Source organism: Chiloscyllium punctatum, chromosome 14 (genome assembly GCF_047496795.1).
Source record: "Chiloscyllium punctatum isolate Juve2018m chromosome 14, sChiPun1.3, whole genome shotgun sequence".
NCBI lineage: Eukaryota > Metazoa > Chordata > Chondrichthyes > Orectolobiformes > Hemiscylliidae > Chiloscyllium > Chiloscyllium punctatum.
In genome coordinates this window covers 5,195,424-5,222,662 of record NC_092752.1, presented here as the reverse complement: position 1 = coordinate 5,222,662, position 27,239 = coordinate 5,195,424, and the positions used below count along the sequence as shown (strand labels likewise).

Genomic DNA, 27,239 nt, shown 5'->3' with positions numbered 1-27,239 from the left:
CGCTGAGCAACCACATCATTTCAGCAAAAATATCACTGTTATATACCACAGTTCCTTCAATGTCTCCAGGGCAAAATCCTAGAATTCTCTCCCTTAGGGCATATATGGTTGACCTTCGTCTGATTAACTGCAGCAGTTCAAAAGGTCAGCTCACCACCACCTTCTCAAGGGTAACTAAGGATGAGCAATAAATGCTGGCCCAGCCAGTGACACCCACATCTCACGAGTAAATAAAAGGTCTCCAAAACTTGGCAACCAATCAACAATCTGTGTTCATATGGTATAACAAATCCTTCCCCCTTACATTGGTATTTCTTGTGAATTGTTTGTATAGAGTCATTGAGTCATACAGATGTACAGCACGGAAACAGACCGTTCGGTTCAAATCATCCATGCCAACCAGATATCCCAACCCAATCTAGTCCCTCCTGCCAGCACCCGACCCATATCCCTCCAAACCCTTCCTATTCATATACCCATCCAAATGCTTCTTAAACGTTGCAATTGTACCAGCCTCCACCACTTCATCTGGCAGCTCATTCCATACACACACCACCCACTGTGTGAAAAAGTTGCCTTTTAGGTCTCTTTTATATCTTTGCCCTCTCACCCTAAATCTATGTCCTCTAGTTCTGGATTCCTCCAGCTCAGGGAAGAGACTTTGTCAATTTATCCTATCCATGTCCCTCATGATTTTATAAACCTCTATAAGGTCATCCCTAAGCCTCCAACACTCCAGGGAAAACATCCCCAGCCTATTTAACCTCTAACGATAGCTCAAATCCTCCAACCTTGGCAACATCCTTGTAAATCTTCTCTGAATCCTTTCAAGTTTCACAACATTCTTCTGATAGGAAGGAGACCAGAATTGCACACAATATTCCAACAGTGGCCTAACTAATGTCCTGTACAGCTGCAACATGACCTCCCAACTCCTCTACTCAATACTCTGACCAATAAAGGAAAGCATACTAGCTGCCTTCTTCACTATCCTATCTACCTGCGACTCCACTTTCAAGGAGCTATGAACCTGCACTCTAAAGTCTCTTTGTTCAGCAACACTCCCTAGGACCTTACCATTAAGGGTATAAGTCCTGCTAAGATTTGCTTTCCCAAAATGCAGCACCTCACATTTAACTAAATTAATCTCCATCTGCCATTTCTGAGCCCATTGGCCCATCTGATCAAGATTCCATTGTACGCTGAGATAACCCACTTCGCTGTCCACTACACCTCCAATTTTGGTGTCATCTGCAAAAGTACTAACTATACCTCTTTTGCACACATCCAAATTAGATTACTTACAGTGTAGAAACAGGCACTTCGGCCCAACGAGTCCACACCGACCCACTGAAGCGCAACGCGCCCAGTCCTCTACATTTACCCCTTCACCTAACACTACGGGCAATTTAGCATGGCCAATTCACCTGACCTGTACATTTTTGGACTATGGGAGGAAGCCGGAGCACCCGGAGGAAACCCACGCAGACACGGGGAGAATGTGCAAACTCCACACAGTCAATCGCCTGAGGCGGGAATTGAACCTGGGTCTCTGGTGCTGTGAGGCAGCAATGCTAACCACTATGCCACCGTGCCGCCCACAAATGTGGCACTCCACTGGTCACAGGCCTCCCGTCTGAAAAACAACCCACCACCACCACCCTCTGTCTTCTACCTTTGAGCCAGTTCTACATCCACATGGCTAGTTCTCCCTGTATTCCATGAAACCTAACCTTGCTAACCAGTCTCCCATGGGGAATCTTGTTGAAGGCCTTACTGAAGTCCATATAGATCATGTATACCGCTCTGCCCTCATCAATCTTCTTTGTTACTTCATCAAAAAACTCAATCAAATTTGTGAGACATGATTTCCCTTGCAAGAGCCATGTTGACTATTCCTAATTAATCCTTGCCTTTCCAAATACATGTAGATCCTGCCCGTCAGGATTCCCTCCAACAACTTGCGCACCACCGATGTCAGGCTCCCCGGTCTATAGTTCCCTGGCTTGTTTTTAATCACCCTTCTTAAACAGTGGCACTACGTTAGCCAACCTCCAGTCTTCCAGCACCTCATCTGTGACAATCAATGATACAAATATTTCAGCAAGGTGCCCAGCAATCACTTCCCTAGCTTCCCACAGAGTTCTAGGGTACACCTGATCAGGTTCTGGGGATTTATTCACTTTTATGTGTTTCAAGACATCCAGCTCTTCCTCCTCTGTAATATATAGACATTTTTCAAGATATCGCCATCTATTTCCCTTCACTCTATATTTTCCATGTCCTTTTCCACAGTAAACACTGATGCAAAATACTCGTTTAGTATCTCCCCATCTCCTGCGGTTCCACACAAAGGCCGCCTTGCTGATCTTTGAGGGGCCCTATTCTCTCCCTAGTTACCCCTTCATCCTTAATGTATTTGTAAAAACCCTTTGGATTCTCCTTAACTCTATTTGCCAAAGCTGTCTCATGTCCCATTTTTGCCCTTCTGATTTCCCTCTTAAGTACACTCCTACTGCCTTTATACTCTTCTAAGGATTCATTCGATCTATCTTGTCTATATCTGACATATGCTTCCTTCTTTTTCTTAACCAAACCCTCAATTTCTTTAGTCATCCAGCATTCCCTACACCTACTAGCCTTTCCTTTCACTCTAACAGGAATATACTAACTGTGGATTCTTGTTATCTCATTTCTGAAAGCTTCCCATTTTCTAGCTGTCCCCTTACCTGTGAAAATCTGCCCTCAATCAGCTTTTGAAAGTTCTTGCCTAATACTGTCAAAATTAGCCTTCCTCCAATTTAGAACTTCAGCTTTTAGATCTGGTCTGTCCTTTTCCATCACTATTTTAAAACAAATAGAATTATGGTCGCTGGCCCTAAAGTTCTCCCCCACTGACACCTCAGTCACTTGCCCTGCCTTATTTCCCAAGAGTAGGTCAGGTTTTGCACCTTCTCTAGTAGGTTCATCCACATATTGAATCAGAAAAATTTCTTGTGCACACTTAACAAATTCCTTTCCATCTAAAACTTTAACACTATGGCAGTCCAGTCTATGTTTGGAAAGTTAAAATCCCCTACCATAACCACCCAATTACTCTTACAGATAACTGAGATCTCTTTACAATTTTGTTTCTCAATTTCCCTCTGACTATTATGGGGTCTATAATACAATCCCAATAAGGTGATCATCCCTTTCTTATTTCTCAGTCCCACCCAAATAATTTCCCTGGATGTATTTCCGGGAATATTCTCCCTCAGTACAGCTGTAATGCTATCCCTTATCAAAAACGCCACACGCCCCTCCTCTCTTGCCTCCCTTTCTGTCCTTCCTGTAGCATTTGTATCCTGGAACATTAAGCTGCCAGTCCTGCCCATCCCTGAGCCACGTTTCAGTAATTGCTATGATATCGCAGTCCCATGTTACTAACCAGGCCCCGAGTTCATCTGCCTTCTCTGTTAGGCCTCTTGCATTGAAATAAATACAGTTTAATTTATCATGTGCAGGATGAAAATCTTTAACAAAATATGTCTTTTCTCAGCAATATTTTTAACTAACAAAATGAAAATTTAAATAATGATTTACCACTTTTGACAGCTGTAAGAAACTAACACGCCAGGGTGCCCTTATTGAAACATACAAGATTCTGTAGGGTCGATGTGGAAAGGTTGTTTCCCCTTGTGGGAGATTCTAGGACCAGACAGCATCATCTCAGGACAAGGGGTTAGACATTTAAGATAGAGATAAGGAGGAGTTTCTTCTCTTGGAGGGGAGTGAATCTTGGAATTCTTTACCACCAAGGGATGTAGAAGTTGGGTCATTAAGTATATTCAAGGCTGAGATAAATTTTTAATCAGGGTTGTGGGGAAAAGGCAAGAAAGTGGAGTTGAGGATTATCAGATCGGCCAAGGTCTGAATGGTAGAGTAGATTCGACAGGTTGAATGGCCTACTTTGATTTCTACGTCTCATTGTCTTATGATCTCTAAGTAAATTTGCTGTATATTGAAACACATTATAGCAGACCTCAACTGGCAATTGATCACAGTGCTATGTTCCTAACCATGTCTATTTTATCCCTCAGTGAAATGATATGGAAGGTTCTAAAAGATACTGTCGTCCACAACTATGACCGTTTCTCCAAGATTGGCTCCTCATCAGCCTACTCAGGATACATGAAACGTATGACAACAACAGCAACATTCATATAGCACCTTTCAAAGTAATACAACGTTGGCAGGAATGTTAGAAAAAGCTTTGTGTGCTGTCTTATTCTACTTATCTCAGGGGAGATATTACTGCCATAGAGGGTGTGCAACAAAGGTTCCCAGAGTGGTGGGACTGCTACATGCAGACAGATTGGGCAAACTGGTTCTGTATTCTCTACAATTTCAAAGAACGTGGGGTGATCTCATTAAAATCCACAAAATACTGAAAGGGATAGACAAGGTGGATATTGGCAAATTATTTCTTCAGGTTGGATCCTCTAGAACCAAGAGACACAATTCAAAAATAGGGAGTGATGGTGTGATTTAGGTCTGAACTGAGAAGAAACAATTTTACTCTGAGGATAGTGAAACTTTGGAATTCTCCCCCACTGAGGGACTTGGAGGCTCAATCTCTGAGTCTGTTAAATGTAGCAATTCACACCTTTCTGATTATCAGTTGTGTACAAGGTTATGGAGATGGGGTGAGTAAAAGGCATTGAAGCATTCAATCAGCCATGACTGCACTGGATAGCAGGACAGGCTCAGTGGGCTGAATGGCTACTTCTGTTTGATATAGAATGGAATTAGAATTCCAACTGTGGGGAAGCAGGCCATTTGGCCCATCAAGTCCTCACTGATCCTCAGAAGAGCATCCCACCCTGACCCACTCCCATACCCTATAATTCTGAATTTCTCATGGCTAATCCACCTAGCCTGCACATCCCTGGACACTAAGGCCAATTCACCTAACCCGTTCCTTATGTTCATTCGAATCATTGTTTCCTATTGTATCTATGTATTTGGGTGTTTGTGTGTACGGGAGAAGGGTTGTCATGGGAGTATGGGGGGAGGGGGGTGCAGTGTGAATGCAGAAAGGCAGAAGAAATCCTGGTGCTAGCTGCTTCGTGCTAAGTGGGTCATGTCTCCACCAAGCTCATTCAGGGTGAATTACCGGGGCAATCTTCCTGTTTTTCAGAGGGGACTGACTCATCATCTACCTATAGTCTGGACATTCTGTACTCGGGATCCGGCATCCTAAGAAAAAGCAACATGAACATCTTTATTTTCAGCCAGGAGACAGAGCTGCAAGCTACCCAGGTATGTTATAACTCAAAATCATCATTCTTTTGTAACAAAGGCTTTCATTGGTTAAATCATTTTCTTATTGGAACAAGCAAAGTTTTGTCCAAAACACGTTTGGACTCATTTAAGTACCTATTCCCGGCATAAAGACAGGAAATGCTGGAAAGCCGGTCAAACAGGGTGAAAATCAGGGTTAACGGATCAGATTTTAACCTATCAAAATGTGCCCTCTTCACAGAATTAAAATCAAGGTTCAAAGAGCTTTAAGAACCAGACTTTTTGTCAGAAGTAGTTCTGGCAGAGGTGAGAGTTGCTACAGAAATGGGCATCGATTTTACATCACTGAATCTGGCTCTTTGGCCCAACTGGCCCTTGTCAGTGTTTGTACTCCTCATGAGACTCCTCCCAACTGACTTCACTTCACTCCATTGCCCCGACCTTTTGTTTATTGCTTCCCCTTGTGTTTCTCTAACTTACCTATAAAGCCATCAATACCATTTGCCTCAAACTGTGGCAGCTAGGATAGTATAAGGGTTAATCTTTAACTGTGCAAGATGCTAATGAGCTACAGTCTACACCATCACAGGAAGTGACACAATGTCATTTGAATTTGCCCTCTCTTGCTGTCTCTTGGCATGCCTAAGTCACATTAATATGTTTCTTAATTTAATTTAATGTTTCATTACCTGAGCAGACTCTAAATATCCTGCAGCAGCACAGCCAGATCAATGTTAGAGTGAGTTCCCCATTGTTGCCACTCTCTGGATGTAGAGGTTTCTCCTGAATTTCTGACTGGATTTAATATTGACCATCTTGTTGTAAGACCCGATGTTTTTGATCTCCCCATAATTAGAAACATCTTCTCTACACTAATCCTAATGAATTCCTTCATAGTTTTACAGACCTCCATCAGATCTCTCTGCAAGAGATCGTGGTGTAGTGGTAATGTCACTGGGCTGTAATCCAGATTCCCACACTCCCATGCAGATTAATGTTCTGCAGTCATAGGTTCAAACCCTACTATGGCAGATGATTAAAATTTGAACTCAATTAAAAATAAAATCTGGAATTTTAAAAAAGGCCTAATGATGACCAGGAGGCCATTGTTGATTGTCTTAAAACTCCATCTGGTTCAATAATGCTCTTCAGGGAAGGAAATCTGCTGTCCTTATCTGGTCTGCAACTTCATATGACCCACAACAATGGGGTTAACTCTTAACTGCTCTCTGAGCAATAAATGCTGTGCTAGCCAGTGATGCCCACACCCCAGGAATGAATGAATTATCAACCCTCAGACTTTGTTTTATGTAAATAAGAGACATCAGCCCGTTCTATTATTTATGATGATGATAACTTCTCTGGCTGTCATCAACCCGATATTCTTTGAAATAAAGTCATGGGATCTTTCGCGTTCACCTGTGAGGTTTAATGTCTGACTTACAGGGCTATACCTCTGTCAGTGCTTCAGTACTGGCCTGGGAATGTCAGCCTGGATAAAGGTGGGTTGCTGGTGTCTCTGCAGGAGGGCTACTTGAAATTTCATGCTATTTTTATTTTCTGCAGGTTGTGATTGAAGCCCAGGGTTTAGAGTCTCTTATAGCCGCAAAGGCCGATGAGGGCGAGGGGGACCTTGAGTCACTGGCTGGAATGTCCGCAGTACTGTTTGGTGTCCAGCTTAAACCAGTTACCTTCTTCCGAGGCTACAGTGACTTAATGGCCAAGATGTTCACAGCGACGGGAGAGCCAATGAATGTGGTCAAAGGCCTTATTCTGCTTGTTGATCATGCACAGGTACCTGCTCATCTCCATCAACCTTCACTTCTGGGTTTTTAAATAGCCATTGAGTTTAACAGTTTAGAGCTTTGATTTTTGTGTGTTGGCTACTTGATCTTAATTAGAATGTTCTTTTTAATTGATATTGCTCGAATGTAGAATTTTAATTAAGATTCCTTTGTTAATCCTGTGTATGATTTGCAAAAATATTAGTGGTTTAATAAAGGCATATATGTTATTATCATTTGTGATTTGGAATTTAAAATAGAGGAAAATAGATTTTGGTCAGTTTGGTGAAGGATTTTCTTTTAAAAGGTCAGAAAGTAATTTGGAACAGTGGCCTAAGTATCTCAGTTCCAAGCAGACACATGATTTCAGTTAATTCCCTGGCCACAAGCCTGTGCTGTTAATGGATGAAATGTTTATACTGCTGGGTTTATGCCAGGCAGTCGAGGGCAATCAATTACAATAAATAAACATATGATCTACCAAGCCAGATTTCATTCTGGGATCTACCTTGTCCAGTCTTACCATCAGCTGAAATCCTAGCAATGGGATATGACCAGCATTTTTTGCTCATTCCTAATTGCCTTTAAGAAGGTGTTGAGGTATCTTCTTGAACCACTGCATCTTGTGTAAGTACTCCTATAGTTTAGGGTGAAAGTTTGCTCACTGAGCTGTAGGTTTGATATCCAGATGTTTCATTACCTGGCTAGGTAACATCATCAGTGGTGACCTCCAAGTGAAGCGAAGCTGTTGTCTCCTGCTTTCTATTTATATGTTTGTCCTGGATGGGGTTCTTGGAACTACATGGAGAAAGCCAATGCACTACTTGCAGACACCAACAGGTGGCGCTAGACCTGACCCCACAACAAGGAAACAAAATTACATACCTCCTAAGAAAATTACACAATTCCGGACAATTAAACAAGATGGAATTCCAGAGAGTGAAACCAGATGGGACCAACACCCCACGATTCTACGGACTACCAAAAATCCATAAACCAGGAAACCCCCTCAGACCCATAGTCTCACTACCCGGAACACCAACTTACAGACTGGCCAAAGAACTACACGCAAGACTGAAATACCTAGCAGAAGAGTCACAGCACTCCATCCACCCCACCCAGGAATTCTTAAAAATCATCAAAAACACCAAAATAGAGGAAGACAAAACAATGATCTCATTCGACGTAACAGCTCTGTTCACCTCCAACAACATCGACCTGGCAAAGGAAACACTCACCACACTTTTAGAACAGACCATCACACACACCCCAACCACCATCAATCACATTACCAACGAAAACATCACGAAGCTAGTGGACCTGTGCCTCACCACCCACTTCACCTTCAACAACATAATCTACAAACAAACCAACGGCACACCCATGGGATCTCCGCTATCAGGATTCATAGCAGAAGCGGTAATGCAAAGACTACAACAAACAGCCCTACCAACCATCAAACCAAAAATCTGGGTCCGCTACGTAGATTACACCTTTACCATCACAAAACGAAACAAGATAGAAGAGACATTTAACATCATCAACAACACCCTCACAGGCATAAGGTTCACCAAGGAGGAAGAAACCGACAACAAACTCGCATTCCTGGACGTCACAGTCATAAGAAAGGACAACGGAGAACTACAAACCTGCGTATACAGAAAACCAACAAACACTGACCAAATACTTAACTACACCAGCAACCATCCCAACACACACAAACGAAGCTGTATCAGAACACTATTCCAATGAGCCATCACACACTGCAGCACAGACGAACTTCGGAAAACAGAGGAGAACCACCTATACAACGTATTCAAGAAGAACGGATACTCAAAAAATATAGTCCGCAGATTCCTCAAGAACAAACCACGACAAGTAGACCAAACACAGCTAGAAACCCTAACCACCTTACCATACATCAAAGAAGTTTCAGAAATGACAGCCAGACTACTAAGACCCCTCAGAATCCTAGTAGCACACAAACCCACCAACACTCTCAAACAAAAACTAACAAACTTAAAAGACCCAGTACAATCCATGGACAAAACCAAAGTCATCTACAAAATTCCATGCAAGGACTGCCACAAACACTACGTAGGACAAACAAGAAGAAAGTTAGCCACCAGGATACACGAACACCAGCCAGCGACAAAAAGACACGACCCTCTCTCCCTTGTAGCCCTACACATGGATGAAAAAAACCACCATTTCGACTGGGACAACACATCTATCCTGGGACAGGCTAAGCAAAGACATGCCAGAGAATTCCTAAAGGTCTGGCACTCCAACCACAATGCCATAAACAAACCATAGATCTAGATACCATCTATCAACCTCTCAGAAAACGAACAGGAAATGACATCACCACAAACCCCAGGAACCCCATCCAGGACAAACATATTAATAGAAAGCAGGAGACAACAGCTTCGCTTCACTTGTAGGTCACCACTGATGATGTTACCTAGCCAGGTAATGAAACATCTGGATATCCAACCTGCAGCTCAGCGAGCAAACCTACACCCTAAACCTCAACCTGAGCTACAAACCTTCACAAATCTTGCAAAAATACTCCTATAGTGATGTTAGGAAGGGACTTCCAGGATTTTGACCTAATGACAATGAAGGCACAAAAACATATTTCCAACTCAGAATGGTGAGTGGCTTAGCGTTCCCAAGTATTTGTTGCCCTCATCCTTCTAGATGGTAAAGATCACAGGTTTGGAAGGTGCTGTTGAAGGATTTTTGGTGAGTTGTTGCAATGAATCCTGTAGATGATACACACTGCTACCACTATGCATCAGAGCTGGAAAGACTGAATGTTGAAGGTGGTAGATGGTGATTAAGCTTTGAATCAAGTATGACATGGAACACCCAACACAAAAACAGATTACTCAGCCTGACTGGTGTTTGCCATTGTTTATGCTGTACCCCTTCTCCTATTCTACTGATTATAATCCTGTCCCTGTACTTTTTTTTCCTTATGCATTTACGTAGCTGTCTTTTAAATGTAACTATGGCTTGAGACCAGGGACACCAGAGAGAGTGTAAAAAATATTTGCAAATATCAGAGCTGAGAGGACATTGTTATCAGTATCAATTAGTCTAGGCCTCTCTTCCCCAGTAACAAGAAGACTGAGGGTTAACTTGATAGATATCTCCAGAATGAGGATGTGTTTCAATACAGGTCGATATAGGGAAGACAATTCCAAGCAGGTGGTAGCCTAAAACTAGGAGCCATAAATAACAAACAGTCGTTAATAGATCAGGAAATTCATGAGAAGCTTTGTTACTCCAGAGAGGACTGAGAATGTGGGGCTCACTCCCTCAGAGAATGTATTGATATATTTAAAAGGTAACTGGATAAATAGATGACAGGGAAAAAACGAGGTACAGATTGGCTGTGATGGAATGGGATGGGAGGAGGTACATGATAAATACAAACACTGACATAATGGTCCAAAGATGTTGCAAGTTCTATGTAACTTGTGTGAGGAAAGTTTGCTCTTTTGCAAATCCAAAAAACAAAACTAGAGGGCATGGGTTTGGGGTGAGAGAGAAAAAATTTAAAAGGAACCTAAGGGGTGGTTTTTCAGAGGGTGGTGCATGTATGGAATGAACTGCCAGAGGAAGAAGTGGAGGCTGATAAAGTTACAACATTTAAAAGGCATCTGGATGGGTCTGTGAATAGGAAGGGTTTAGAGGGATATGGGTTAAGTGCTGGTAAATGGGACTAGATTAGTTTAGGATATCTGGTCAGCGTGGATGAGTTGGACCAAAGGGTCTGGTTCTGTGCAGTACATCTCTGTGACTATGAAATAGACTGGGAATCCAGTGTTTCAGCAAAGAGTCCTTTAGAACTTGAAGCCTTACTTTTTTTAAATTTCAGAGTTTTCAGCTGCAGTCCGGGCTGAAAGCGATAGTGGAATTCCAAGGAGGATTGGCCATTGATATCTCCGGTGGGATGGATTTCAGCCTGTGGTACCAGGAATCTAAAACCACCGTCACCAACAGGTACAGTCTTCCCTGTAACTTGCATTCTGTGGTTTGTATGCCTTTTGTCCAGCTGTACCTACTGTGACAACCTGGGACAGGAAGGAGGAGGCTAATCAGCCTCATTGAGTTAATGCCACCATTCACTGAGATCATGTTTGATGAGTATCTTAATTCCATCCTCTTGCCTTGAATTCATTCATAGGACATAAGTATTGCATTCAGGGCCAGCTTTCATTGCCCACCCTTAATTGCCATGGAAGGGTAAAACTGAATGCTTTGCTCAGCCAGTTCAGAGGGCAGTTAATTGCTGTGGGCCTCGAGTCACATGACAGCCAAGAAGGTGAGGATGGCAGATTTCCTTCCCTAAAGAACATTAGTAAACCAGACTTTACAACAATCCAGTAGCTTACCCTTTAAAAATATAAATAAAGAACTGATGATGGTGGACATCTGAAACAAAAACAGAAATTGTTGGAGAAACTCAGCAGGTCTGACAGTAAGATATGCTTCCAGACCTGCTGAGTTTCTTCAGCAATTTCTGTTTTTGTTTCATTTCCCCTTTACTATGATCTTACATTTTATTCCAGATTTTTGTTAATTAAATTTGTGCTCCCCAGCTGCAATGGAGTGATTTGAAATCGTGTCTCTAGATTACTAGTCTAGATCTTTGGATTATCATCTACTAACATAGCCATTACATGACAGTCTGGGACACATTAGTGCATGGCTGTGGGGAGCCAGAGTGTGATATTGTTGTTCACTTAAAGTGTTAAGGGAATATAAACAAGGCTTCTTCAAACTGAGATACCGAAGTGATGGCACAAATCGATTCAGCAGAGCAGTTCAGGTACCTCTTGACTGACGCTTGGCCACTCACTTAGAACATGCAGCTGCTGGCCCACAGTTCTCCTGCCTGATCCATCCCACAAGGCAACTACTAACTGCTGATGACTACCATCTTGTGTTCTGTTGTACTCCCCAGCCAGTTCCTCACTACCAACAGCTCCTGGCTTCACCAAACAAGAGTGGAGCTTGCTGGTTTAGGACTTTTGCATATTAAACCAGTGTTGTGAGGTTGGGAATTGGAAATGATCTGGCTATCAGATTCCCAAAAGTACAGGATTTGGGATTTAATGTTCACAGATGGGGTAAAGCCTCAAACGGCTTGCTTTTGTTTTCTTCCAGGGGTGCAGTGGTTGTCGTTGGTAACATCACAGTGGATTCTTTGTTCATTAAGAGTGGTGTTGAGGTGAGTGTGGAAACTGAGGCCCTACTTGATTTCATCTCCACTGTGAAGTTCTCTGAATATCCATTCCTGGTCTGTATGCAGATGGTCAAAGACGAATTTCCATTCAGGTAAGACATACATCAATTCTGCCTGGACAGGGAGAGAGGTGGCCTGCTCAAGTGTCTTTAATAGTATGGAAGGTTTAGTTTGTACATACTGTGAGAAGGTGTTTCCACTAGTCAGGTCAGCCTAAACGTAGGAGCTTTAAATATCACATAGTCCCATTATGAACTTCTGGAGAAACCTCTTTACTGAAAGACTGCTTAGAATGTGGAACTCACTGTGACATGGAATGGTTCAGATTCAATGAAGAGCACAGGAGGATATCCCAGGGCCTGTAGCTAAACAACAAGGTGGCAGCCTGGTGAACATATCAGACTTTTTGCATGCCAAACAGCATAAGCAGCAAGTAATAGAGCTTAGCAATCCTACAATCAATGGATCAGATATAACCTCTGCAGTTCTGCCACATCTAGTCGTGATTGGTGGTGGATAATTAAGCAACTTACTAGAGGAACTGGCTCCAAAATATCCCCGTCCTCAATGGTGGACAAGCCAGCACCTCATTGCAAAAGTCAAGGTTGAAGCATTCATTGGTATCTTCAGCCAGAAGTGCCAAGTTGATGATCCATCTCGGCCTCCTCAAGTAGTGCCCAGCATTACAGATACCAGTCTTCATCCTATTCGATTCACTCCATGTGATATATCAAAAGGGTTACAACATCGGCATCTACCCAACAATGGGGTATGTCCTCTACACAAAAAGCAGGATAAATCCAGCCTGGCTAATTTCTGCCCCATCAGTCTACTCTTGGAACATCAGTAAAGTGATGGAAGAGGTCATCAACAGTGCTATTAAGCAGCAGCTGCTAAACAATAACCTGCTCAGTGATGCCCAGTTTGGGTTCTGCCAGGGCCACTCAGCTCCTGATCTAATTAAAGCCCTGGTTCAAACATGGAGAAAAGAGCTAGATTCCAGAGTGGAGGGGAGAGTGATAGCCCTTGACACCAAAGCCGCATTTGACTGAGTGGGGCATAAGGAGCTTTAACAAAACTGGAGTCAATGGGAATTGGGGTAAAACTCTTTGGTAGTTTGAGTCATACCTGATATGTAGGAAGACGGTTGGCATTGGTGGAGGTCAGTCATCTCAGATCCAGGACATCTCTGCTGGAGTTCCTCAGGGTAGTGTCCTAGGCCCAATCTTCTTCAGCTGCTTCAAAACTGATCTTCCCTCCAATTAATAGGTCAGAAATGGGAATATTTGCTGATGATTGCACAATGTTTCACACTGTTCACAACTCCCCAGATACTGAAGCAGTCCATGTTTAAACATGGACAACATCCAGACTTAGGCTTACAAGTGGCAATTAACATTTGCACGACATAAATGCCAGGAAATGGCCATATCCAATAAGAGACAAACTAACCACCACCTCTTAGCATTCAATAGTATCTCCATCACTGAATCCCCCACAACCAACATTTCAGGGGCTGACCATTAACCATGGGCTGAACTGGACTCACCATATAAATGCAGTGGCTACAAGACCAGGCCAGAGGCTAGGAATACTGTGGCTGGTAACTCATCTCCTGACTTCTCAAAGCCCATCCACGATCTGCAAAGCACAAGTCAGTGGGATACTCTCCACCTGCCTGAGGAGTACAGCTCCAACAATACTCAAGAAGCCTGACACCACCTTGGACAAAGCAGCCCATTGCTACCCTTGTCTTTCTAGATGGTAAAAGTCGTATTTGGAAGATTTGGCCCATTGTTTCCAAGCCAGGTCTTTTTAAGTCAAATCCAGATGGTCCCGTTTCACGTACACATCATTTCTCCCACAAATTCTGCTCCCTTCAAATGTTTATCTGATTCATCTTTGAAAACTCCTATTGAATTTCTACCCAGCAACCAGTCAGGTAATGTTTTCCAAACATTAATCACACGCATAAAAAAACTGCCTTTTTTTCCAGTCGCTTCTGATTTTTTTCCAACAGTTTCAATCCATGTCCTGTCAACTCTTCAACCATTGGAAATAGTTTATGTCTTCAAACACTGTCACATTTCCTGTCACCTCCTTCATCCCAGGTTGTCCAGTGGTGGCACTTATCGCTGGAACTGATCTTGTAAATCTCTTCTGTACCCTCACAATAACCTTCACATTCTTCCTAAACTGTATTCCACATGGATGGGCTTAATGTTCCAGCTGTTTTATGAAGGTTTAGTGTAATTCCCAGGCTCATATAATCCAGTCGTCTATTTATTACGTGTGTGTAATAACCAGTTGGTTGAAGTACCAAGAGGCAGCTGCTATGTGTGGGTGGCTATCTCTGTATGCACCAGTTCCTCCAAGCAAGAAAGGCAAGAAATCTAAATATATGCAAGGTTTGTGAAGGTTTGTAGCTCAGGTTGAGGTTTAGGGTGTAGGTTTGCTCGCTGAGCTGTAGGTTTGATATCTAGATGTTTCATTGCCTGGCTAGGTAACATCATCAGTGGCGACCTCCAAGTGAAGCGAAGCTGTTGTCTCCTGTTTTCTAATTATATCTTTCTCCTGGTTCCTGGGGTTCATGAAGAACGGATACTCAAAAAATACAGTGCGCAGATTCCTCAAGACCAAACACAGCCAGAAACCCTAACCACGTTACCATACATCAAAGAAGTTTCAGAAATGACAGCCAGACTACTAAGACCCCTCAGAATCCTAGTAGCACACAAACCCACCAACACTCTCAAACAAAACCTAACAAACTTAAAAGACCCAGTACAACCCATGGACAAAACCAATGTCATCTACAAAATTCCATGCAAGGACTGCCACAAACACTACGTAGGACAAACAGGAAGAAAGTTAGCCACCAGGATACACGAACACCAGCTAGCCACAAAAAGACACAACCTTCTCTCCCTTGTAGCCCTACACACGGATGAAAAAAAACTACCATTTTGACTGGGACAACACATCTATCCTGGGACAGGCTAAGCAAAGACATGCCAGAGAATTCCTAAAGGTCTGGCACTCCAACCACAACGCCATAAACAAACACATAGATCTAGATACCATCTATCAACCCCTCAGAAAACGAACAGGAAATGACATCACCACAAACCCCAGGAACCCCATCCAGCAGAAAGATATAAATAGAAAGCAGGAGACAACAGCTTCGCTTCACTTGGAGGTCACCACTGATGATGTTACCTAACCAGGTAATGAAACATCTGGATATTAAACCTACAGCTCAGTGAACAAAACTACACCCTAAATCTAAATATATTTCAGGCAGTTAGGAAAATGTAGTGTAAAGTAAAATAATTACAATCATTTTACAGAGGTATTGGTTAGAATTTCAATTGCATTTCCTGAAAGGGTGGTGTAAACAGATTAAATCGTAACTTTCAAAAAGAGTATTGAATGAATATGTGAAGGAGAAAATTTTCAGGAATATGGTGAAAGAACAGGGGCTAAATGAATTGTTCACAAAAAGAGATGGCACAGACATGATGGGCCAAATGGCTAACTTCTATTGAGAGAGAGCAAGTGAACATTTCAAGTCTAGATTACTCTTCATCAGAGTTGATCATTACCTCTGATGAAAAATCATCTCAGCTGGAAACATAAGTTGACTTGCTGTGATTTGTAGCAGTTTTTGTTTTCAGTACAGATTCCAGCATCTGCAGTAGTTTGGTCCAACCTGGCTAATGACTATGCTGTACTAACTATGACAATTACAGTGGATGTCACATCCATCCAGAATGTATTGGCCTGTTTGAAAATCTTACAGCATTGAGTACTTGATCATCTGAAACGTGGATACTGAGGAGCTGTTAACCCACATTTAATTTTACAGGCAATATGTGACCAAATATGAAAGCTTGCCATCAGGAAAATCGTATGTATCTCGGAAAGGAAGGAAAATGCTGGTGGCTGGATCGGAATTCCCTCTCCACCACGAGAACTCTGCCATGTGCAAGAAGATCTTTGCGAAGGAGTCGGACTCAGAGGAGTGGTTCTGAGACCTGGGGAGGGGCTGTGAGGGCTGCTTTAGCACTGACTATGTGTGGAGGGAGGGGATGAAGAATTAAAACTAAATGAAACACTTGAGGGAGCCGACACCAAGCTCCTTACTAACTAATGGAGAATGTGTCAGAATTGTTAGATAATTTTAAATATGAAGGGAAGCCTTTGTGTCTTTCTGTTCCTACTTTTTATGACGATTTAATGTTGGGATGTCATTTTGGCCTAACCTGGTGAAAGGGAAATTGACCACACCATGTCTGATGTTCATTATATTCTTTCATACAACACACCAAAGCCCCTCTTCCTTTGAAACTTCAGTAGGATGTACATTTGAACCATACAGTGTCAGACCCCAGGTTTTAAACTAGTTTAATTTCCTGTCGAGTTGGTTTGGTTAAAATGAACTTTCTGGATTCTTTAAGAGGGCCCTCACAGTCTGTTTGCCAGAAAAAGATTCTCACTGCCAGTGCTCGGTGCTAAATGTCCATGCAGCCCCCAGTATGTCCTTCTCCCCAACTGTCCAACCAATACACACCACAAGGGAGGACTGAGTCACCTTATTCTGCACCTGTATTAATATTTAGAATTATTTCTCAAATACACTTCCCCTTTAAGGCTGTGTATTAATTTAATGGCTCTGAGATGTTTACATTTTTACATGTATTTAAAGTTTTTTATGAAAGAGTGGGAAACAAAGAAAGAAAGAAACCACAACTATAAGTCAAGACACAGCCAACATAGATGTCTTGGGAATTGTGTGGCAGGTAGGTTGGGACACATGGGATAAGAATACAGTGTTAATATTTGAACATCAGTGGAGAGGCAGGTTTGTGATTCTGAAGAACGTTGGTTCCAAAAATCCTAGTCCGCCCATTGCTTGGCACTTGGATAGGAAATGGTGGGAACATGTCTGTGATTTCACACCCAGTAGTCTCAGTGAATGCTGTCTTTCATCAGCAGGATCCAATGGGACATAGGAATTAGGAGCTAAATTAGGCCATTCAGCCCCTCAAGCCTATTCTGCCATTTGATAATATTTATTTGTGGCCTCAACTCCACTCTCACCCCTGCCCCCAACCTGGTGCCTTCAGCCTTTGGCTACTCTGTTACGGTTGCCAATTCTGATTGAATGGATCCCCGAGGGAACTTTGTCATATTATTTATGTTGCAGTCCCCCTCCCCCACTACTCACCTTCCATCATTGGTCTCCTGACTCATCCTTCCTCATCACACCAGCAGCCAATTGGAAAGCCACCAGTCTTTAAATTCCCAGATTGGATCATAATTGGACTCTCAATGTATTTTCTGTCTCTAACTAATGAACAAATGTGTTCAACCACAAAACCTGGAGCAAAGGAGAATTATTTTCTTATATGCTCCTGTAATTTTCTTCCAAGGTTTTATCCAGGAACTTTATCTTTATTTCCTGGACATATCAGGGCAATCCTGGAGAGTTGACAATCTAAAGCTGTGAGTGGGAATATAATTGTGGGCACAAACCCAGCCAGGATTTGGAAAGGTTAGTCTCAGGTCTCGGCATTCTGTGCTCCATCATTGACAGGCTGCATCTTTTTGGAACTGATGCTGGGAAGGGAGGCAAGTGATCACAGTTTCAGGCCACTTGTGAAAATGTTCCTGTCTTCCTCATGTTGTGTGTGACACTTATGAACAATATTGAGATATAAACTGTAAAGTAAAATAAAAATTCTGAAATGACTTGGACCAAAGTTGGGAAACCAAAACTATATATTTTTGATGAAAACTTTTTATTTTGTCTCTTAAAACCCAACAATGAAAAGTATTGAATGAAACACAACTCAAAATTAAGACTTTCTCAATGGGAGGACTGTAGCTAAATGAGTAGATACTTGCAATTGATAGCAACAGGACAAAAACTTTTTAAAATTACAGGATTAAAGTCATATCCAGAAAGCTTTCAAAATAAATCGCTTCTTATGGACCTCAGTTTTGTACATGATCTAATTGAATGGCAGAACAGGCTCAAGAGGCTGAATAATCTCCTCCTGTTCTTTTATTAAAAAAGTCACTGACTCGTTTGTTGAGATTTTTTGCGTCTACCCCTTCAGTTCTTCCAACAAAACTCCACAAGGTTAAAGTTATCGAAATATATTGTCTTTGTGAAGTTTTTGGATGTTTTGAGAATTGGGAATAAGATTAAAGAGAGAAAATCCTGGTGGAATTGAATTGGGAAGTGACGGGTGTATTTCTTTCAAACCCATTGCATTTCCATTTGCTGAATATCTGAACAGGACTGTCAGTAAATGTTAGATAAATACATCGATCCTGAAACTGTAACGCTGTTTCCTGTTAGTTGATCATTGGGATGTGCCAATCAAGGATTCAGGGATAACTTGGCGAGGATGTGGAGTCTATTCTCACTGTAACAGAATGGCTGGGTTCAGGGACCCAAAGACAGGGGCAACATGAGTGGGGAGTTACTGTGACCAATCTCTCAGTATCAGAGAATTGTGTAGCACCAAACAGGCCATTTGGCCTAACTGCTTCATGCCAGTAATCAACATGAGCGTCCTCCCACTCTACTTCATTTTGCTCTATCAACACATCCTACTATTCCTTTCTTCCCCATATGTTTATCCAATTGCTCTTCAAATTCATCCATGCTGTTCGCCTGGAGACACCCTGTGGTAATAAGTCCCACATTCTCACCATACACTAGGTAAAAATTTATCTGTGATGATCTGATGTTTATGACCCTCTAGTTTTGTTCTTTCCCACAAAAATGGGGACATCAGCTCAATGTTTTCTCTATTGAGAGATGAGACCCGACCATGTGATTAGCACCAGTATGCCTGGTCTAGTCAGTCATGGTTTCCCTGGGATTGGCAGCAGTGAAGCCTACTGAGGGATTGGGTTATCATCCGGAAAAATATAAGGGTGTCCAAGGGACATGGAAGAGCTGCAGTGTCTGTTCTTTCTAAGGGCATTTATATTGTTCATCTGACAGTCCACATGGACTGCTACTGCGCCTGAAGACTCCAGCAAGGTTTCCACTGCAGGTACTTCTCCAGACTCCAAATGTGTCACTCCCACCGACTTGGCCACTTGGACCTTGTAAACTTCAGCAGGGGTCTTTGGATTAGCCGCACTCACTCCCCACCCTCAGAGGGAAATTACTGAGAGTGATGTCAGCAGTATGTGCACACTCAAACTGGATAATTTTAGTGAGAACTGCTAATACCAAGTAACAGCCAAAACACTTTATGCAATATATCTTCAAGTCAATTTGGTTGGATTAAAATACCACTGAGGTCAATTTCCTATCAGATACTTTGCAACTTTTTCAAGATTGACCCTAGAATCTGTAGCTTCACTCTAGAAAATGGCACTGGAATAGCATTGAAGATCTGAATGGAGCCAAATCAGCGCCAACTGATGTTCAATTAAAGAATTTTCAATTCATTTTCACTTTGGAAGTCTTAACACACAGTAATTTTCAAGGCGTTAATAAAGAGCTGCTTTGTAAGCTATCTTCAGTGCAGTGCCAGGACCTCTCTTATAGATACTGCTGCCTTGAATATCCCTGGTGCCACCAACCAATATGGGCCAGTGATGGTTTGTTTTCTACACTCAGCAAAATTAGTTCAGAGTTATGTAACATTTCTATCATCTTTTCCCTGGACTGATCACTGTGGGAGAAACACAACTCATTCACAAACCAATCAGCCTGAGACAAAGCCTTGGAAACAAGAACAATTTATTACAGCCTTGCAAGTACCGGACGCTTCTGCAATCAAACAGAAATGCGCACGAAAACAGAGCATGTTAGCTTTCTTATTCAGTTTACAAGTTGCGGAGTCACGCCTCCCTTTTCCCATCCTATCATAAGCCGATTACCTCACTTGTTTTTTTCTCTCTAGTTATTTTCTTATCTGGCCATCCTGCTGTCCTTGTCTGCATTCTTTGTTCCTTGTTTGTTACAACTTGTTCTTTTATCCAGTTTCTCTTATCATACTATAAGCTTTATTGTGAAATGCCCCTGCTGCTTCTTTTTGTGGTCAACTACAACACTTTATTTCCTAGCTTAAAACTATTTTCTTTAAAAGACCCTCTATATTCATTAAAATCTTAGCCTTAAGTATGCTACATGCTACATGCTACAAGAATTCCGCGACCATTTGTATAATGTCCCCTTCCCCTCCCCCCACAACACCCCCTCACCCATCTGCAAAACCAACATTTCTAATCTCCCACAATTCCCCCTTTTTATTTTTTTAAAACTGTTGTTTCTGCACTTATTAAGTCTCCTTTAATTCATTTTCTTATGTTCTGCCCTCTTACACCTTTTGGCGATGAGGTTCACAATCTTACATTTTACATTTGCGTTGTTCGTCCCTCAAACTCTAGAAGCATTCTTTGACTTTCTCTTTGTTGCATATCACCTGCTGATTGTAAAAGCATCTGATGATGTATTTGGGTTCCTTCCCCAAGGGATGTCATCAGTCGGCTCATTACCCATTTTAGGACATTGAACCCTACCACCAGACCCACTAATATCAATAATCCATAGATAGCTAGATTGACTAACCACCTTCCCCAACCAGTCAATCTCCAATTCCCCCATTCCCATTCTTTTTTGTTCCAGTACCGATTACCGGCCTCCTTTATCTTGGCGATTTTGTCTCGCACTTGTTTGGAGATATCAGTAATGTTAGAGAAGACCTCAGGTATGTACGTACAACATTCCTCTCCAATTAGTGCACATGTACCACCCATATAATCCAGAGCCATCCTGTTTTGAAGGGTCGTTAGCCTAGTGGCAATCATTTCAGTCATTATAGCTGCTACTTGGGATTGGGTTTCGGCCAACGCATCAGCAGTATTGTTGGCCAACTCTTCCAGGGAAGCCGCCAACTTTTGTATTTCTACTCCTGCTCAAGCGGTCCCATACATAGGTATCAAAGTCCAGAGGAGGCGATCTCCTTTGGTTACTTTCCGGGTTACTCGCCTTCCTCCCTGTTTATTCCGAGGTATTTTTGGGGCTCTCTTTAACAGACTCAAGTGGGGAAGTATATAGGCAAGGTAACAGCAGCCACTCCAACCTTTCTGGTTTTGAGGTAGTGTCTGAACTGGATGGTCCCAGCACCCATTCCCGTGACATCCGCCACTCCAAACGTACTTCTCACCAGGGATAAATGGGTAGGCCTTTAAGCCACACACCCAATATGTCCCATTCAATACTTGGGGAATGGTTGTGGGAGTAGCTTGGCTGGTGTGGACACAAGATGATTTTCCTAATCGGAAGAGTGCGGTGTCATTCTGATTACAGAAACAAGTGGTATTTACTGCTCCTTTTGGTGGGGAAACTCTAAGGCCATCGATAGCACCCAGAATTTTCGGGACTGGTCGAGGGAACCACCCCGCAAAGTTATAATTACCCCTGTCAGATCTCCAAGTTGTATCATTTGAGCCCGAGTCAAATTGTTGTACATCTCTTTTGGTAAGTGGTATTACCGTGAGAGAAATTCCAGATTCCCCATGGTGTGGGATCTCCAGATCAAAAGTCGGTATGCCCCTTTAGTTTAGCATAATTCTGACATAAAGTGGTAAAATGATTTTCCCACCCCCTTGGCAGCTAGCGCCAATATTATTGTGACAATATAAAACTGACCACTCATTTCAGCTCACAACCCTATCTATCTATTCCCTAACCCTTTGTATGCCAGGGAGGAGTGAGTCCATGCAACACTTACAATTGTTTTGGGATACAGTTTTTAACCAATACTAATAGTCTTTTATCTCAGCCCATTCTTTTTGCTCAGCTTGACTTTCAGAGGGTTGTCTGTAGGATGAGCTTGCCACTCTGCCGGAGGGGAAGGAGTGTCCACGGGACCCTTAACACAAATGTGATGACTCCACCCTTTTTCAGCAGTTTGGACGGCTGTTTCAGTAGTCAGGAGGGTTAGGAACGGTCCCTCCCAGCTTGGGTGCAGTTTGGTATCTTTCCAAACTGGACTCGATCACCCGGTCTTATCCAATGTACTGCAAACTCAAGTGGAGGTGTCTGGGTCAACAGACCCTTCTTCCTAAGGACAGACAAAGAAGAGCCGAGCGCCACAATATAGTTTTTTAAAAACTTATCATTGAACTCTACAGTTGGCAATTGTCCTGTCACTTCATCATCATTTCCTCTAATTAGGGTTGGCTCAAAAATAGGCACCAAGAATTGCTCGCCTTTTACTCCGGAAACCCTGAGATTCTTGTTAGTCAATTTAACACCGGTAGGTCTAAAACTTAGGGATGATCGTGCCACTCCCGTGTCTACCAAAAATACTGCCTCCACCCCTTCAGGTCCTACCTTTAAATTTATCAAGGGTTCCCAGTGGGTCTCAGGAGGAAGGAACCCCTGACTCCCCTAATCTTCATCGAAGATCATTAGGGAAACGGCTTCCCTTTATCGTGCTAATTCTGGGCATTCCCGTTCAAATTACCCCACTTTCCCGCAATGGTAACACCCTGCCTGTTGCCTCCTTTCCCGGGTATCTGACCCTTGTCTTTCGTGTTCTCCCCTACCCTTCCTGTTATCCCCTGATCCCATTGTCCTTTTTGTTATTTCTTCTACTGCCGCCACCATTATTTTGGCTTTCTGTTCCTGCTTCTCGTCTTCCCTTTTCACATACACTTTCTGTGCCTCACATAACAGTTCTTCCATCTGTCTTTCACTCCATCCATCTAATTTCTGTAATTTCTTTTGTATGTCCGGCCATGATTTAGTTACAAACTGGACCTTTAAGAGTCCCTGTGCTACCGGATTATCGGGATCCATTCCCGAATACTTCCTTATGGCCTCCTTGAGCCTTTTAAGAAATGCAGAAGGGTTTTGATCCTTCTCTTGTCGTACTTCAAAGGCCTTAACAAAGTTTTGTGATCTAGGTACCGCCTCTTTAATTCCTAATATTCCCATTTCTCATAGATCCCGCATTGACTCCCTATCTTCTCTGTCATTATTTTCCCAATGAGGGTCAACATTTGGGAATTTCTGTTTCTTTTCCCATTCCTGTAAAGCCGCTCTCCTGATCATACCTCGTTCTTCCCCTGAAAATAACATTCCTAAAATTGCCATCAGTTCTCCCCAGGTATATAAATTAGGCCCTAGGAATTGATCTAATTGTTCGGTTAGTCCAACCGGATCCTCTATTAAACTTTTCATTTCCTTTTTAAAGACCCTAACTTCACTGCTAGTTAAGGGAACGTTTACATATCCAATTGTACCTTCCCCAATCGGAACCTCTCGTAAGGGACATAATTTTATATTTTCCATTATCTCTGCCCCTCCTTTGCGTGTGGTGGTTTGAGTGCTTTTGAGCCCCCTAGGTTCTGCATCTTTTAGTTCAGAGTCCGTTCCCCTTTCTGTGTCTGGACTCGGTTCTACTTCGGGAGCTGTCGGCTCGTTCCGGGGAGTAGTATATGGGGGCAGCAAACACGTTAAAGGATCCCATTGTGGCTTCCCTTGTTCATTCTTTTTCTGTTCTTTCCCTGATTCCTCCGTATTCATGGGACATAATTTTACTCCTGCGCTCCCTATCCAACAAGCCGCATAATCTGACTCTTTGACTGTACAGTTCTTTTCAATTGACATATATATTAAGGTCTTGACACAGCCAATCCTCATCGGACCCATATTTGGGCCAAAAATACCAGGCACCTTAATACTTTCTCTAGTCCAAATGAAACAACAATAGTTTATCATTGTAGCCTTATCTTTCTCCCGCATCCGGGAGTTGTGTTCCCAATTACCCAACATTCTCCCCAAAGAACTGTTGGGTGGGATATATCCCCCTTTAATGTTATTTGCAGTTCAATCGTTACACAGGCAACTCCCCATGCCTCCCATTGTTGCTAATTTAATTAATCTTAGCGAGGTCCGGTGTCACCTTCTTCCACACCCCCTTCAGGGTCCTGACTAGACACCTTACTCGTCTGATTAATCTGACCAATTATATGCTTTTTTTTTGAGACTTCAACTGTTCTCCATAAATCACTTTTATGTCAGGATAAAAGAGATTAGTTAGAAACTGATAGTAAGGCAGTCATGATCTGTAAAAAGATCAGGAGTTAACATTTTATTTCATAATCTGTAAAATCCTTAACCTTAAAAGAAATCATGTTAAAATTTCCAGAGTAGAAATCAGATTCAAAACAGCCCCGGATCTCAAGCTCCAGGGAACAAAACACAAACATTCAATCACCAATAAACAAATGTGCATTCAAACCAAATCCCAAAGGGTTAAACTTTCTACTAGCTGTACAGCTCTTTCTCTCTCTCTCCCTCTCTCTCTCACACACACACACAGACACCGTGTCTCACAGACACTTTGAGCTTCCCGCAACGACTCCTCTAGCTTTTGAATATTTTTCTGGACATCTGGCCATAAGTTAGTTATGAAGTACCCTCAGTAGCCCTTCAGCTACTAGCCCTTCTGCCATTGGCTGTCTTCCATTGACATATGCTTTATTTTATATATCGCCAATTCCCCATACTTTTGTACGTCCCGACCACCAAGGCAATACTTAAAGGTCTCTTTTCTTACCTTGGTCTGTGCACAGAGTTACCTGGTCGTTTTGGTGTGCCCTGTCTCGCGGCAATTCCTACAGCAAATACCGCTGCCCCCGGTCGCCCGGATATATCCTTTAAGACCTTTCCCTACCCGGGTCTTGTGCACAAGAGTTGCCCGACCGAATCCGCCACGTCTGCCCGCCTTGTTTCCAGGGTCTCCAAGTCCAGATCGTACTCTCCCAAACCGTGAACGACAAGCAAGGGAGTCAGAGATCACCGAAATCGGCGAGGTGCACCTCCCCCGACATCCCAAGAGTGTCGGGCGGTCAGAGTTTTGGATCCCAGACGAGCCCCCAGTTGTGAGAAACAGAACTCACTCACAAATCAATTAGCCTGAGACAAAGCCTTGGAAACAAGAACAATTTATTACAGCCTTGCAAGTACCGGACGCTTCTGCAATCAAGCAGAAATGTGCACGAAAACAGAGCATGTTAGCTTTCTTATTCAGTTTACAAGTTGTGGAATCACGCCTCCCTTTTCCCATCCTATCATAAGCCGGTTACCTCACTTGTTTTTTTCTCTCTAGTTATTTTCTTATCTGGCCATCCTGCTGTCCTTGCCTGCATTCTTTGTTCCTTGTTTGTTACAGCTTGTTCTTTTATCCAGTTTCTCTTATCATACTATAAGCTTTACTGTGAAATGCCCCTGCTGCTTCTTTTTGTGGTCAACTACAACACTTTAAAGTTATTTCCTAACTTAAAACAATTTTCTTTAAAAGACCCTCTATATTCATTAAAATCTTAGCCTTAAGTATGCTACATGCTACATGCTACAAGAATTCCGCGACCCCTTCCCCTCCCCCCACAACACCCCCTCACCCATCTGCAAAAACAACATTTCCAATCTCCCACAACTGTCAAAGATACCAGGCCTTTTGACAAGCTGTTCTGACCGCTGCTGAATTATAGAATATTTTATTGAAGTTGATCACGCATTATTGGTTACCAAGTTTTTAAAATGTCATCAGCAGCACTGTGTTTCCTTGGAAGGGTAAGGCTGACTGTAGCGTGTGGGTCATATGCCAAAATAAGTTTCCAAGATATCTTCATCACTTCATCCAACTCCACAGGGTAGGGTAGGTGGTTGGGTTTGGGAGGGATGCTTTTCGGAGGGTCGGCGTGGACTCAATGGGCCGAATGGCCTGCTTCCACACTGCAGAGATTCTACAATACTTTGGACTGACACTACAATGGTACTGCAGGATTGCTGCATTGTTCAAGGTGCTGTTTTTCAAATTAGATGTTATATTGAGTCTAAAGCCCAGTCTCAATCCCTCAGGTGGATGTAACAAATCAACTGTTTCAAAGACCAAGAGAAATTCTTTCACTATAACATGACCAGTATTTATCCTCCAAACACCATCATTAAATCTGGTCATTTTACTTTGCTGTCAGGGGGACACTAGTGTTTGAAAATTGTTTGTAGCTTAACCTGCATTACAACAATGGCTACACTTCAAAAAGTACATTGCTAAATTGTTTAGGACGTACCGAGGTCAGGAAGGGTGCTGTACAAATGCAAAACTGTCTTTCAAAGACTGGAGCGGACACACTTTTGAACATAAGTGGAAATGTTTTGCATTAATTTTTGTCAATAACTGTGTCAAATGCACAAATGATATTGTTGTGTCTCTCCAAGATATGTTGCTGGGCATTTGTTACAAGGAAAAAAGATGAATTTTTAAAATTTATTATGTTCATCTCTCATATGATAAAGCAAATAAGGGTATTCAGTGCTGACTTTTAAAGTAACTGGAACTGTGAGTTACCCCACAGTGAAGCAAAATACTGTGAGATGCTGCAAATCTGGTATAAAAACAGAAACTGCTGGAATCACTCAGCAGGTCTGGCAGCATCTGTGAAGACAGAAACAAGAGCAGCTCAGTGACCTTTCGTTAGAACTGCAATTTGTACTTTTCCTGCAAACTCCCCTGCAGTTTGACTGCACTGTATATGTTTCCATAAGGTAAAGTCACCATAGTTTTACCAGACCATAGGGCTGCTCTCTCATTAGAGAGAGGCAACTGGTGGTAGTTTAACCTGAGGGTGACCACACCTCAGGTAAGGGAGACTTTAAGAATGAAAGCCCTTTTTGATAACTTCAGCTGGTATAGGAGTTGAACCCACACTGTTGGTATCACTCTGTTTACTCACCAGTTAACCTACCTCCTTACAATAGCCCACCGACAAAAGAGGGATTATAGCCCTCCTTATTCCTGTTACCATCTCATTTGCCAGTTCTGAAATTAATTTTTCATTTACAAGAAAAATTCATT

The 27,239-nt window shown here is 42.5% G+C and overlaps 1 protein-coding gene across 1 annotated transcript in view; it reads left to right on the top strand.

The window, feature by feature from the left end:
- The window catches only part of mttp (microsomal triglyceride transfer protein), a 60,782-nt gene extending 41,082 nt beyond the window's left edge, over nt 1–19,700 (top strand). The window contains exons 13-18 of the mRNA XM_072583811.1: nt 4,083–4,180; nt 5,183–5,304; nt 6,853–7,080; nt 10,960–11,084; nt 12,252–12,422; nt 16,199–19,700. Of these exons, the coding sequence (XP_072439912.1) occupies nt 4,083–4,180; nt 5,183–5,304; nt 6,853–7,080; nt 10,960–11,084; nt 12,252–12,422; nt 16,199–16,364 (910 nt within the window). The 3' untranslated portion in view covers nt 16,365–19,700. The remainder of the gene's footprint in view (nt 1–4,082; nt 4,181–5,182; nt 5,305–6,852; nt 7,081–10,959; nt 11,085–12,251; nt 12,423–16,198) is intronic.
- The last annotated feature ends 7,539 nt before the right edge of the window (nt 19,701–27,239 follow it).